The 13,943-nt window shown below is 39.2% G+C and overlaps 1 protein-coding gene across 1 annotated transcript; it reads left to right on the top strand.

The window, feature by feature from the left end:
- Positions 1-4,982: 4,982 nt before the first annotated feature.
- lrit3a (info leucine-rich repeat, immunoglobulin-like and transmembrane domains 3a) lies at positions 4,983-12,759 on the top strand. The gene is made up of 4 exons (XM_041944458.1): positions 4,983-5,161; positions 6,520-6,986; positions 10,580-10,885; positions 10,988-12,759. Exons 1-4 carry the CDS (start codon positions 5,046-5,048, stop codon positions 12,016-12,018), a joined length of 1,920 nt encoding a protein of 639 aa, XP_041800392.1. The 5' UTR covers positions 4,983-5,045; the 3' UTR covers positions 12,019-12,759.
- Positions 12,760-13,943: the final 1,184 nt, after the last annotated feature.

Here is a 13,943-nt window from a genome sequence, read left to right as displayed (position 1 = left end):
AATAAAGCTGTTACTCCAAAATAGCAACAAACACCAACCCTTCAGCATGTGCAAAAAAAGTCCCCAGTTTTATTAAATTCAGCAAGTTACTCGTTTATAGTACACCTAATTTTTTCCATTTTAACATAGTTAAAATTGTCTTTGATCCATGAGGAATGGGAAGAGAGTGAGGGGGACCAGATGTCAGATGTCAGAAAATCAGATGTCTGGCTAATAAAGTAACAAACAAAGTCTGCCTGAAGGTTTGGAAGCAGCAGAGTGGGAGGCGGAACCCCAAACAATGCTGTGATTGCTATAGGTTAAAATTGAGTCCAAATACAATCTGAAATTGAGTTAAAGATTTCTAACCAATAGGTATGTAAGGAAGGGTAGGACTAAAATATGTGGATGTAGGTAGCAGGGGCCTGACGACACCCATCCCTCATAGGGTCAACATCATGATAAATCAGAGAAAGCTTGACTTTCGTGAAGTACGTTTGGGGAAGGATTCTGAATTGGGTCAGATCGTGATGAGCACAAACAGATGAGGAGTGAACCCAACACAGAATGATATCCAACAACTCCTTTGAAATCTCTTTCCCAAGACCCACCATTGTGTTTTTATGCTAAGTAAAGAAGTTTGACGCAATGAAAGTGAATTGGGCTAAGGAGTCGATAGATGAGGACGTCAGGAGATTGGGAAAATAGAAACTAAAAATACCAAGAGGGACCACAAGGAGAACAGTATCAATCAGAGAAGGAGAAAAAAAAAAAACAGGAATAGCTGGTATATTGAAGCTAAGAATGAGCATCAGAATTAATTCCAGATCCTCAAAGGCCTCGCCCTCTGCAATAGTTACCTCTGAAGCTGAGGGACTTATTCCAAATAAGAAAGATCAGGGGTAGGACAATTTGGGGAGGGTGTTCATCTTATCCAAGTTGAAATATGGACAAATAAAGCAAGGTATCAAGAGCAGCTGGACCAGACACAGAAAGATTAGAAATATATAAAAGCAAGTTATCTGCATAAAGTGAATTTCTCTATTGTGAGACCAATAAAGTCTAATCTAAAGGAGACCTTAAGACAAAAACTGGTAATTACTGGTTCTGAATGAGGCCACAAGGGACGAGTAGAGTAGTTTTATCCAGGCAATGAACCTCTGGCCATAAGCAGATTCCTCAAATGTGTAAAAAAGACAACTCCATTCCACACTATCAAAAGCCTTCACTGGATCTAACAAGATCAAGGCCTCAAGTGCTGACGAGGTCGAGGGATTATGCATCACATTAAAAAGTCGTCTGAGGTTAAATAAAGAATATCTGTTCCGGATAAACCCAGTTTGTTCAGGGGAGATAATGGAGGACAGAAGAGTCTCCAGACACATGGCTAATGGCTTAGATATTAGCTTTACATCCAGGGATGCTACACTTATAGGATGATAACTTGGGCTAGGGGTCCTTTTTCTTTATGATTATGTGTCAGGCGCAATTGAAGAGAGTTAAATAATTCATTGAGTATCTCAATCAACTGGTGCTAATATATTGAAAATGGTTTTATAACGCTCAACAGTGAGCAGTTCATCCAGCCTCCTAACAGAGTTTGGGTCCACTCTGGTTATGTTCAATAAATCAGGGAAACTATCAAATGGAAATCTGAAGCTCAGCTTATAAAAAGGAGTAAAACTGTTGAAATTGATCATTAATATTTTAAGGATCTGTTGTTACACCAGAGGGAGTTCGAATTTGCGGAATCTGACGAGAGGAAGAGACCTGCCATGGCTGATGGGCCAAAAGTTTGCTCGCTTTTCCATCATGTTCATAATAAGAATAGTCAGATTAAAATAAAAGGTCCACAGCTCTATTAGTGGAGAGGACACTGAGCTTTGCCTGAAAGGAAGGACGATCTTTGTATACATTCAGGGATGGGGAGGAAGCATAGATTTTACCAAGATGGATCATTTGTTGACGTAGTTCCTGTAATTTTCTTTTACCTCAGTATCCTCAAAATAAGTATATGAAACAATTTCACCTCTTATATATGCCTTTAAAGTCTCCCAGACAAGACAAACTGAGAGCCCTGAAGTTGTGGTGACAGTATAGAAGTCAATTTGGACACAAATTTAACAAAATCCTTGTTTGACAATAAATGAGTGTTAAGATGCCCTGGGGGTGGGGGGTGGGGGTGTTGTCATGCTCTTTATTGATTTAAGTATGATTGGATACTAGCTCTGACAATATTTTAAATCTCACAATGCAACCATCAAGCATCATAAGCCTTTGTCATACCAGTGTTCCCAGGGATTCAAACTGCTTTCACATGAAAGTGTTTTTCTATTTGAAGTTATACAATAGCAAGACAACACAATAATAAATACCAAATCCTTAGAGTAAAACAAATACTTGCTAGATGTGCCAAGCCTGTTAAACAGGAAACAATGACTTTGATAGATATCAAAGACATGATTATTAGATTGAAAATAAGTTATGGGTTATTTTATGCTAATATTGCCATGTATTTTAGGACTGTGAATGATTCCATTGTCTTTGAATCACAAGCCACAAAAGCACATGCAAACATGCTCTCATAAACCCTTTGTTTTTTATTTCTTATGAGTGCAACTTTATATAAATACTAAACTCCTGTTTTTGCAGAACTCTGCACTGTATATATTGATATATCAAAGCAAACCTATATGTTAAGCACTGACATTTAAGGACAATTCATGTGAGAATAAGAGATCACTGTGGGTCAGTCCACTCTGCATTAGTCTCAACTGAAAATAAACCCTGACAATAAAAACTTGGTGTAATGGCACTCCTTGGTGGAATTATCAGATGTGAGAAAAGTGTGTGTCACAGTAATTTTGTTCATGACAACTGTAACTGTATTGCTTACACATCCTGATGCCATACAACTAAAAAGGTTGTCTGTCAGCCTGTTCCCTGGCAAAATTTATTTTGTCAGTATTTCTAAAAGCTAGTTTCATGCACTTATTTGACCATTTCTGTGCTCTCTCTAGATGTAAGCGCATTGGTGTTCAACTCAAAGTTGAATAACTGTACTGTTAGTAAAGACTGTGAATTTAGATGTTTTTCGTGGCATGGACATGCATTAATATAGTCTTATTGACTCAAAAGTTACTTTATTTCACTCCTTTATTTTTACACTTCTGACTGTCTTGCTGGATCAACCCTTTGTTTATATGTGCAGTACTAAACCTCCCACGCTTACCGCGTTATGCTACTGATATTAGAGACTGTAGTCTTTGAGTTGTGTCTATTTAGTTTGTGATGAGCTCTCAACCATGTCTTAAAACTAATACTTGTACCAACATTGCTTACTCTGTAATGATCGGAAAAAAATGCTTTCAGCTTTCTCCTTGTATTAGTCTTTTGTATTTTCACTACGAATGCTTAGTAGCAGGCTTTAAATTGAATCTGTTTTGTACATTCATGTGCCAACAGCTTGAAGTGGCTTATTTGACCTGTATGATCAAATTTGCTTGCATTAATAAAATTCACTTGTGTACTTGTTAATAAATACTTGATGTCTCTTGTCCATTTTGTATTGCTGTTTAGGTTGAAATTACTTAGTCGACCTGCTGGTGGTATTTTAGGAGTTGTAATAGCAACCACATGAGCCAGTATCAACTGTCAGGTGAGTTGTGAAATATGGTCAGACAGGATTAGATTGTTAAGAGATAGTCATCACAAGCAAATACTCAGTAACAAATTCAAACCACTAGATGTCTCCCTTTCCTCTTAGTTGTTCCAATAAACAGTTAGCAGCCAAACATTGAGACCTATACTTAATAACACTGTATGTGCACGAGTAAGATAAAGAAGCGCTCTCAATGTGATCAATATTAATACAGCGAGAAAACTTTACAACTGACCTGATGATCTTAGAATAAAATGAAGATAGAGGCCAAATCCCAAAGTTGTTTGTTTCAATGACAATATAAATAATCTGTCACTGGCTATGCCATTGAGATGGAGGTTTTTCCAAAACTAGAGGAAAGAATGCCTTTTAGTTTACATGTGCATTGAAGCTTTAGTGACGTTTAAATTGTGAGAAACATGCACTGTGGTGTGCAATGCTTAAATTTCTCTCAACATAACAAATGCTAAGTAGTAAATGCTCAAACAACACATATTGACACATTCAAGTCAACCCCTGAAAGCGGGTTAGGAGCAAAGGCTAAAGCAACAGAAAATATGAAAAGGATACACTCCTGTGGACCTGTCAGAGGCAGACAGGTTGAGTCTGGCCCCCTGTCCTAAGCCATGGGTCCACCCAGTCAGGTAATAAATCACATCCAAAATTACACTTTGCACCCTAGTGCCAGACAGAACTTGCTCACATATCTTACATATGACCTCCAGCTCAATAATACATTTACATTCAAGGAATTTCTTGAGTCAGAGGGACTTATGTCAGAACACAAGTGCAAAAAACACCTACAATCTTAAATCTTCTTATTTTAGAGGCAAGTCGGCAACAGTGAGTACAACCACAGTGCCGAGTATTACAAATGAAAACGTGACTGGATATAACCAAAACAGCTGTACATATTGTGATATTTCCAGTTTTCCACTGTGTTTAAAAATGAATTTGACACGGGTGAGAGCATGAATATTCAACGAAACTTGGGAGTTAAATCCTAAAAAGCAACGATGAGGTTGGTAACTGAATGGATTAACAAAGGTGTGGCTAGATCACATGAGGGGAAACCTCACCAGAATTAGCTGATTAGCGGCATGTCCTAATGACGAGTCCCGCCCTGCTGCCTAGCTTGCGTGACCCTGGCAAACCCAAGAAATCCTCCACTAATCCACCCCCTCCCCCACGCAGTCACTCGAACAGGTCACCTGTACTGTAATTAGATCCTCAGCCGTACTGTTGTCTCCTATGGACTTTCAAAGCTCCTTTCATTATTCTCCATTTCTTTTGGGGTTTTTTTTGGGAGGGGAGAAGAATAATTCTTCAGACTCTCAATGAATCCGGATGTCTTTCGTCCTGATCTCTCCTCGATGTGAGAATTGTGGGTGCGTTCGGTGAAATCATGCGTCGACTTCTCTATGTGCATGTACTCCTATGCTGCCTCAGTATGGCTCATCCCTTCTGTCCATCCCAGTGCACCTGTGTCTTCCATGGCCGTACCGATGGAACGGGAACCAGGTAAATTGTACTTTGAATGTGCTCTGATTCATGCATGTGCCGTGTTTGCATTTGGAAAATTAAATTAAATTTCAAACTTAGGCCTGAAAATAGGTTTGCTGAAACATTTTATCTTCTCTATATTTTAAGGTAACAAAAAAATTCCTATTATACGTTCAACTCAGTGAAGTCTTCAACTAAGTTTTTTTTTCAGAGGCTTACTTAACAGTGATGACCCATTTTAATGAGCACAACGTTAAGTTGAGCTGCACTCAGACCATCTGTACGCATTGAATTAACAGAAAGAGGAAATATGCAAGTTACATTCACTGTAGTGAGGAACAACATTTCACCTAAAAAAATGCATCTATTGCACTGAAAATGTAAAAACAAAGAAGCCACATTAATGCCAGGGCAATCAAAATAGACTACGCATATATGGTGAAAATAAGGTAAAAACATCAAAATGCACAACAATACGATTTGCACAGGTTGTACTAACCTGGATTGACATAATGTACATTGCCTGGCATGGTGTCAATCCATTTACCACTGAGAAAGACCTAATGGTGACCTGAATAATCGGTCTTGTTAGTGCTGAACCCTATTCAACAATTCATCCCTATCCTTGCAGTCAAAGTTGGGCAACAAAAAAAGGACAATGTTAATCCATCATGTTGAGGAGTCTAGCATACATGCAAGAAAATGTTGAACTGCAGATACTATGCTAATTTCCTTGGGCTGGTTTAGTTTCTAAATGAGTATTCACACTAACAATTTAGACAACAGAGAGAAGTTTGATTTGTTAGTAGTAAAGCAGGGAGAAGGTGGCTGTGGCAGTAGTGACACTACTTAAGATGGCAGTAATAAGGTATAAAAGCACATGTTCTGGTACAGGACTACTGGCACTATCATTAGGACAGTCATAGTTACCAAAAGCTAAAAGGGATAGCTAAAGCTTTTTCCCCTGTAGTCATCATGTAATGGTAATTAAACTTTTCTCATCAAGGTTTTTAAATGAAGTCATCCTCTTATACATAGGTTTAAATCTCTGTCTATAATTGATTCCAGATATTCCACTTCCTGTAATAGATCACTATTAATGATGACAGTGATTAGCTGTGACCTTAGCATCTGGGAGGTGCCCTTTGCATGGACTACAGTCATGTCAGAAAGAGCATCCCACAACCCAATGGAGAGTCTGGGTGGATGGATGGATGGATGGATACTTCCATCTACCTTAGAGACTGGTTGTTAATTGTTTAACTGACATCATCTGCTGTCTCATTGGATAACGGGTTCAACTGTTAGTCACCCTTTTTGAAACGGTTCTGTTATCTGGGCATAGGATCTGCTTAACTCATATCTTTCATCCTCAGATCTGTCCTCTGCAATGATCCAGACATGTCTGACATTCCTGTCAATGTCCCTGTGGATACGGTCAAACTTCGTATTGAGAAAACTGTGGTACGGCGAATCCCAACTGAAGCTTTTTATTACCTGGTGGAGCTACGGTACTTATGGATTACTTACAATTCCATAAGCTCTGTGGATAGTGGAAGTTTCTACAACCTGAAAGTGCTCCATGAGCTGAGGCTGGATGGAAATATGATCTCCATGTTCCCTTGGGAGTCTCTGAAAGAAATGCCCAAGCTGAGGACTCTGGATCTACACAACAACAGACTCACTAATGTTCCCACTGAGGCAATACCCTACCTCCTCAACATTACCTACTTGGATCTATCCAGCAACAAATTAGCCACCCTGCCCTCGGAGCTCATGGATATCTGGCCCCCCTTCAATGGAGCACCCATCTCTACTAATGCCTCCCAGAAAGTTGTGTTAGGTAAGGATGAAAGGTTGTCTGGCTGGGTTTTATAGGATATCAAGGCCAGGGCAGGACACTTTTATTTGTAATTACGTCAGAAACACCATTCCATCGCATTTTAATCTAACCAGATTTGTTTCAATTGACTCAAACCGACCGTGGTGGTGACTGATGGTAAAAATTCAACTTCGCTTATCTCTCTACTCTACTATCTCTTAAATCTTATATATCTATATAGAATGAGCAGTGTTTTAATTTGTTTTTAAATAGTATTTGTGGAGAACATTTGTATTCTGCAACAAGCACTGTTTTATGTATTGACCCAAACTGTTTGATTAGACTCCCTGTGTCCATTGCCTGTGAATTTCAGTGGGTATGTTCGTAAAAAAAACACTGACCAAGATCTGAGCAGAATACTACTCTGAAAAGTAGCCTTGCTTCTTGATTGTTTGGAGGTTCACACACACACACACACACACACACACACACACACGCATGAAAGCACACAGGCGCACACACACATAATGTGTGTGTGTTTTACTGTCAAGTTTTCTCTTTTTCAACATGCAAGAGGGCGAAAATTTATCCAGCCATCCACTCAGACTTCACTTATCTTCCTGACAGACGCTCCCTCCTCCCCCTGATACATTATGCCCACACCTCATTAGGTTAGGTGTTTACAAACATATCATACACTGTCATGTGTAGGAATGAAAACAACTATGTTGAGGGAGGGGTGAGGGGCAAAAGGGGTTTCTGCCGCCTGAGGGCAATGGTATGCAGGACAGGGTTAATCTAAGTAGCAGCAGTTAACACTTAATCTATATGATCAATTTATTGTCTTAATTAACTGTTGAATATTTAACACACAGCCTTGTGGTGATCCAAGACAGAGTAAAGATCAGTGGAAGACATTGGAAAAAACAACCCTAAACCAAGCGCACTGCATTACATGTTCCCATGCAATATAGGAAACCTGTACAATCGAACAAATATACAGTAGATGTATATTTCTCAAGCCAGGAGGACCAGTGACATGTAACACTGTCCAGTGTTTAGGACTGCCCCACCGTTGGTTGCTTCATTTTAATTTTGAAACACCCAAAACCCCAAGACTCAGTGTCATACGTCTCTTTAGCTACACACTTTTGGTCGCTGTCCTTTTATTGAATGACATTTTGAAAACCACATTATTCATAAAATGGAAATGACGGTATCTACAGCATGGCTGAATAAAACTTGCATATGTGGTATAGCTTGTAGTTGCAATGGTTATATACTTTAAATCCTCTGGTCATAGTGAACAGGGCTCGTTCTTTACTACTGCAGCAGTGCTAAAAATGTACACAAGAAACACAAATATAAAATTACCTGATGCTTCAGTTAAGAGTACAAAAGATACAATATTGACCAGCTTAGTCTCAGTCAAGAACTGCTGAAAAATACAGTATTGTCAGAGCATTTTAATTTACTTTAGCTAGAATAAGTGATTTGGTCATTAATTATGACAATTACTACCCAATTCTGAATTCAGTAAGTTAACTTTCTGTGCATTCCTAAAAACTGTAATTGAAAGGAGCAGATGTTCTTGCTTTTGGTGATCAAAAGTAAACTTACAATGACACACCTGCTGTTCAAATGTGTAAGAAATATGTGTTTGTGTCTTTATTCCAAAATGAACGTTACATAGTTCCTAAAGTTCAGTTCAACTAATTTGCATTCATCTCATAAGGGGATTACAAACAGAGTAGTATGACCTACTTCTGTACATCCACAGCTTGGGCAACTATGAGCATGAGCATGAGCTATGATATGTCAGTATACGTGTATGGTATTATGGATTCTGATCAAACTCACGGGAACTGCAACAACTGCCAAAAACTTCCTTCAGAGTCAACTACTTCCTATGACATTTGTTTTGTTTTTTTGGTGTTTCACTGTTGTTTGGGGTGTAAGAACAAGGATTTGGGCACTTGTCACTGAAATATATTATAGCACTGTCATCCAATCCAAGGGAGCAGCAAGGAGGGAGAATAAAATGCAGATAGGAATTATGATTTTAATTTGAAGCGGGGCAAACCGAGCCTGGAAAGCAGTATTCAAAGCAAAAAATCCAAGCACAAAATTACAGAAAGTCTGTTACTATGTCGTATGTGTAGGAACAGCAAAAATCTTACTCTTGGCCATTTAAACAGTCTTTTTCTTATAGTGTAATCGATGACACTCCCTTGCAGTGAAAAGAGTATAAAGTAACGGAGGAGTAAAACTAAAACATTTGTAGTCTTATCAGAATATATCTTGCATTTTAATGTTCTATTTTCTGTCATATCTGTTCTTAATTTTTTTTTTTTTTTTTGGGTTATATTTGTGACTTGCATGTAACTTCTTATAGATTCAACTTAGCATACTATATGAGACAGGATGTTCGTTCACTGTATGTGTGTGGCATGGACAGTGGGAGGGACATAGTTAATAGGCTGTATAAACTAGCTTATCCCTGCAGAAAGAGCTGGCTGTGTGCACCGGTGCACCTGAAGGAGAAACAGGATTAGGATGTTGGAAAAAACAGTCCACACATTAACAGATGACAGCTTCTCTAGCATGTCCTAAAACAATTTCCAGTTAGTGCCTTATTAGAGGTATGCCCACCTTTACTGTTCTCAACTACTTGATGACTATCAATATTAGATTAAATAGAAATGCATATTAAAACATAGAGCAAAGATTAGAATGTGGTTTGGCCTTAAAACAAGAATTTCACTGACATATTTTTCAGATTGTAATAAAAATTGCACAAAGCCATACAAATTCTTCCTGTAACATCGAACTCGACGCATGGATTATAAAGTGCTAAAGTTGTTAGTGAAACCAGAGGAAGGCCGGTGCCAGCTTAGCTGCTTTTCCACTGTTAAGACAAACTAATCTTGTTAAAGGGCTTTAATATGCACCAGCACATGTGCTTACCTATTGTGAGAACAGGTATTTACAGCAATTTGTAAGGGAGTATATATGATGGATGCACTTCCACAGCGCTTGAGAGTCTGGGTGGATGGATGGATGCCAGAAATGGTGTGAATTCTCAAAGAAAAAGAGCAAGCTAAGTTCAAGGGTGATTGATTGCAGCCTGATGGTACTCACTGTTTAAAGTGGTGATTAACTATACTAGAATATATCATTAGCAGTTATTTTGATTTCTATGTTTGTTTGTCTTTGTGTCCTATTTATGGATTTTCCATTTAGAAACAATTTTCTATTCTACTGGTCTACTGGTTCTAAAGTCATACATCCATGTTGGGTCAAAAAAAACAACACTTGCATAGTCTTAACGCTGCCTCCACTACTGTTATACATTTTTAAAGGGGTGTTTTTTCCCTTACATGACTTTATAGCGCCATAATCATTACAAGTGTTCTGCTAGAAATGAATGTCAAGGAGTCAAATTACGAATTTGTTTTGGCTCTTCACTGTTACATTGTTCTATTTATCCTCTATTCTTTCCATTATGACCATCAAACTGCTTTTAAGTAATACAGCTTTTAATTGGATGGTGTTTGACATTGCAATATTATGAAACAGCAATCAATGACCTTAATTTGTCTTTTCCTCTTCAGGCCTCCAAGATAATCCCTGGTTCTGTGACTGTAAAATCTCCAAGCTGATAGAGATTTCCAAAATGACTGTTACACCAGTGGTTTTGATGGACCTATTCCTGACCTGCAGTGGGCCAGAGAATTTGGCTGGTGTCCTTTTTCAGCGTGCTGAACTTGACAATTGTGTAAAACCATCAGTCATGACTTCAGCAACCAAGATCACATCTCCTTTGGGCAGTAATGTTCTCCTGCGATGTGATGCCACAGGGTTTCCAACACCAACTCTTTACTGGGCTAAATCAGATGGCTCACTGGTCAACAACACAGGTATAATACGGAAGCCTTTGAAAGTTTAAGCATTTTAGAAAACAAAAATGCTGTTTTCAAAATAAATGAGACTGACTTTTGTGTTCTTGTTTCACTCCACAGTCCAGGAATCACCTGGGGAGGGCATCAGATGGTCCATCATGAGCTTGCATGGAATATTGTACAAAGATGCTGGGAACTATAGTTGCAAAGCAAAGAATGTTGCTGGCAGCGCAGAAGCCACCATTTCCCTCTCAGTTGCTGGTACCTTCAGTACCACCATCCCTCCACAGAGCCCGAGCATCGAAACTGGACCAACCAGCCAAGACACAACATCCATTCCACCAACGGACATTCCCAACTCACCCACCGTCATGTCCACAGAGCTACCTAGAATATCAACAACACTACCCGCAGTCCCTAAGAAGCCAAAAACTACGCCCAGCAACAGTATACAGAAAGGCTCACCCAAACAAGGAAAAGTCCAGGGAGGCAATGGAAGGAAGCTTGCGGCAGATGAAAAGAGCAAGAAAAGTGATGCATCCAAGTCCGTCACAGACCTCAAGATTGTAGAGGAAACGTCGGACACTGCAGTTCTGCTCTGGACAGCAGATGGGTTACCAAGTGATGCCCCTCTCACAGTTGTATATTCACCCTATGGTGAGGATGACATCAAAAGGACAGTGGAGACTAATGCTGGCAGTGGTAAAGTGTTTCTCGAAGGACTGTCATCTGGCATGAGATACTCAGTTTGCCTCGTAGCAAAAGGTAGTGCTGCTGGAAAAGATCCTTGCATTGACTTCTACACACTGGACATTGTAGAGGATGGTGGGCAGAGCCAGCTTTTCATGATCATAAGTGGCATTGCCTGTGCTTTGGTTTTGCCTCTTATTGCGCTGCTGGTGTACAAGATTCTGGCTCTGTACTGCAAGGGACGCAACACAGGGCTGGACGAAGAGGAGCTCGAAAAAGAGAGCTATGTCAAGTTTGAGACAATTTCGATGAAACAAAGGACTTTGAACGCTCATCCAACTGAGCTTTGGGCAAGGAGACAGACTCAAGAATCAGAGCGAATGCTCCTGTGCTCCAGATCCAGCATTGACTCCCAGATGACCTATAAGAGTGACAGCTCCCGGTCTGAGTATCTCTGTTGACGCCAGGAATCTGTGGTCAATGCCCAAACGCCATGCTAGTGACACATTATATGAAATACTCTTTATATGCCTTTGATGACACTGATCAACTATGAAATCATTTATAAATCTTTATAAATATATATTGACATCAGTAGGGCTGTAAGGAAATGGTTTGCTGTTTTGAATGGTGTAACACATTTATTTTGCATTTTCCATCAACTACTAGTTTATAAAGATTTATACAGTGATTTAAAAAAGTTTAGTTAACATGGAAACATTCCCTGGAGGTTGCTTGGGTGTTCAAAAGAACTTAAAACTTAAAAACACCAATCAGATCAGTCAGTGACTGACATTATTGTTCATGTCCTTATTTATTTTGGAGCCTTATATTTGATAAAGAATTTGAATGGTTGCCACTTCAGCACGGCACCTTTGTTGGACTTACATGATGAACTTACAAATACTTCCATACAAAGAGCCTGTCAGTTACCTGTCTGTGGGGTTTTATGCTATACCAAATGCCAAAGTTTAAGTGTCACATATGAATATTATGTGGTGTCAAAGAAGACCCATTATCCACTTCCCATCACATTTACAACATCACTGATGTTGTAAGAATCAAGCAGATTGTTGCCTTAATGGAAGAGAAAGTACTGTCTGAGGTTGATAGAATGTGGGACTCGTCTGATAAACATTGCCTGTTTCTATGACTTTGTGTATATATTTATCCATAAATGGAGCTGTACATTTGTTTTTAATAAACTGGACAACTGTTGAATTATATTTGTGTTGTGTACTTGCGTTGTACCATATTTGAATAGGCAGCCACATAAAATACGTGATCTCAAGTACAGTTTTACAATTTTAAAAACTGTTGCCCACGTAGTTTTTAGGGTTTTAGAGTCAGGGTTTAAAGTTTTTAATCTGACATTTATTTGTACTCTACATTTGATTAAAAAAAAACTCACTAAATCTAACATAATTGTCCATTTCTAACTATTTTCCAGCAACAGGTTGTGTGCTCTTTCTTGGCTTTTACCAGGTGAAACTAAACCTCAGTGTTACAATGCACACATACTCCGCTGTACTGTGTACAGTAGTACCCGCATTATGTTATCATTTCATGTAGAAGCAAAATATAGAGGTTGCTCCTGGTAAAAGTATGATCAATGTCATTTAGGAATAGAAGTGCGCATAGAAAGGTACAGAAACGTATCACATGTGCTCACTCAGTTGTGAACAAGAGCAGACGTGTTCATCCTGAAAATCAATGGGTCACAGTTGTCACGCTCTCTGAACATCTGAGCCGGCGCTGCCGTAAATCCTGATGACGGGTGGACCTGGAAAACTGTTCCCATGGATACCTCTGTGCCACCAGCTGTAGGAGCCTGCAGCACCGACTAATCTCTGATGCCAGCTGTGCTGTTATCATGGCAACAGCCAAGCTGTTTTAACAAACAGAAGGAGTGGATGGTGGACAAAGACAGGCTGGGCTGTTACTGATAGATATGTGATGTATATGCTAGAACTATGAATGGATAGACAGGATATGGAGAGACAGATGGAATGGTGGCTAAGCAGAAAGATCACTCACAGAAGCAAAAGGATAGAGGAGGGAAAATAGAGACAGACATAACAAAAGATCAATGAACAGACTGATATAGACAGATACAAGAGAGTTGTTCATGGAAAAGCTACGATTGGGCTGTGGTCCATAAAGACAAATCCAAACAGGCCAACTGGAAGTGAGATACTTCACTGCTCTAGAGGCTTTACAGTTGCATCACAAATCCCCTGGCAGCACTGACTTGGTGCCATTATAGCAGTGCAGCGGAAAATTGGCCACATGCAAGTCGTGACAGAAAATATAACAAAACAGGATAGAAAAAAATACAGTTAAAGACTGTTGTGGTTATTGAACCACTTTGTAAGATAAGAGATAA

This window comes from Chelmon rostratus, chromosome 9 (assembly GCF_017976325.1).
Source record: "Chelmon rostratus isolate fCheRos1 chromosome 9, fCheRos1.pri, whole genome shotgun sequence".
In the NCBI taxonomy this organism is placed as follows: domain Eukaryota; kingdom Metazoa; phylum Chordata; class Actinopteri; order Chaetodontiformes; family Chaetodontidae; genus Chelmon; species Chelmon rostratus.
Note: the sequence above shows the minus strand (reverse complement) of the source record. Positions and strands in the feature narration are given on the sequence as shown.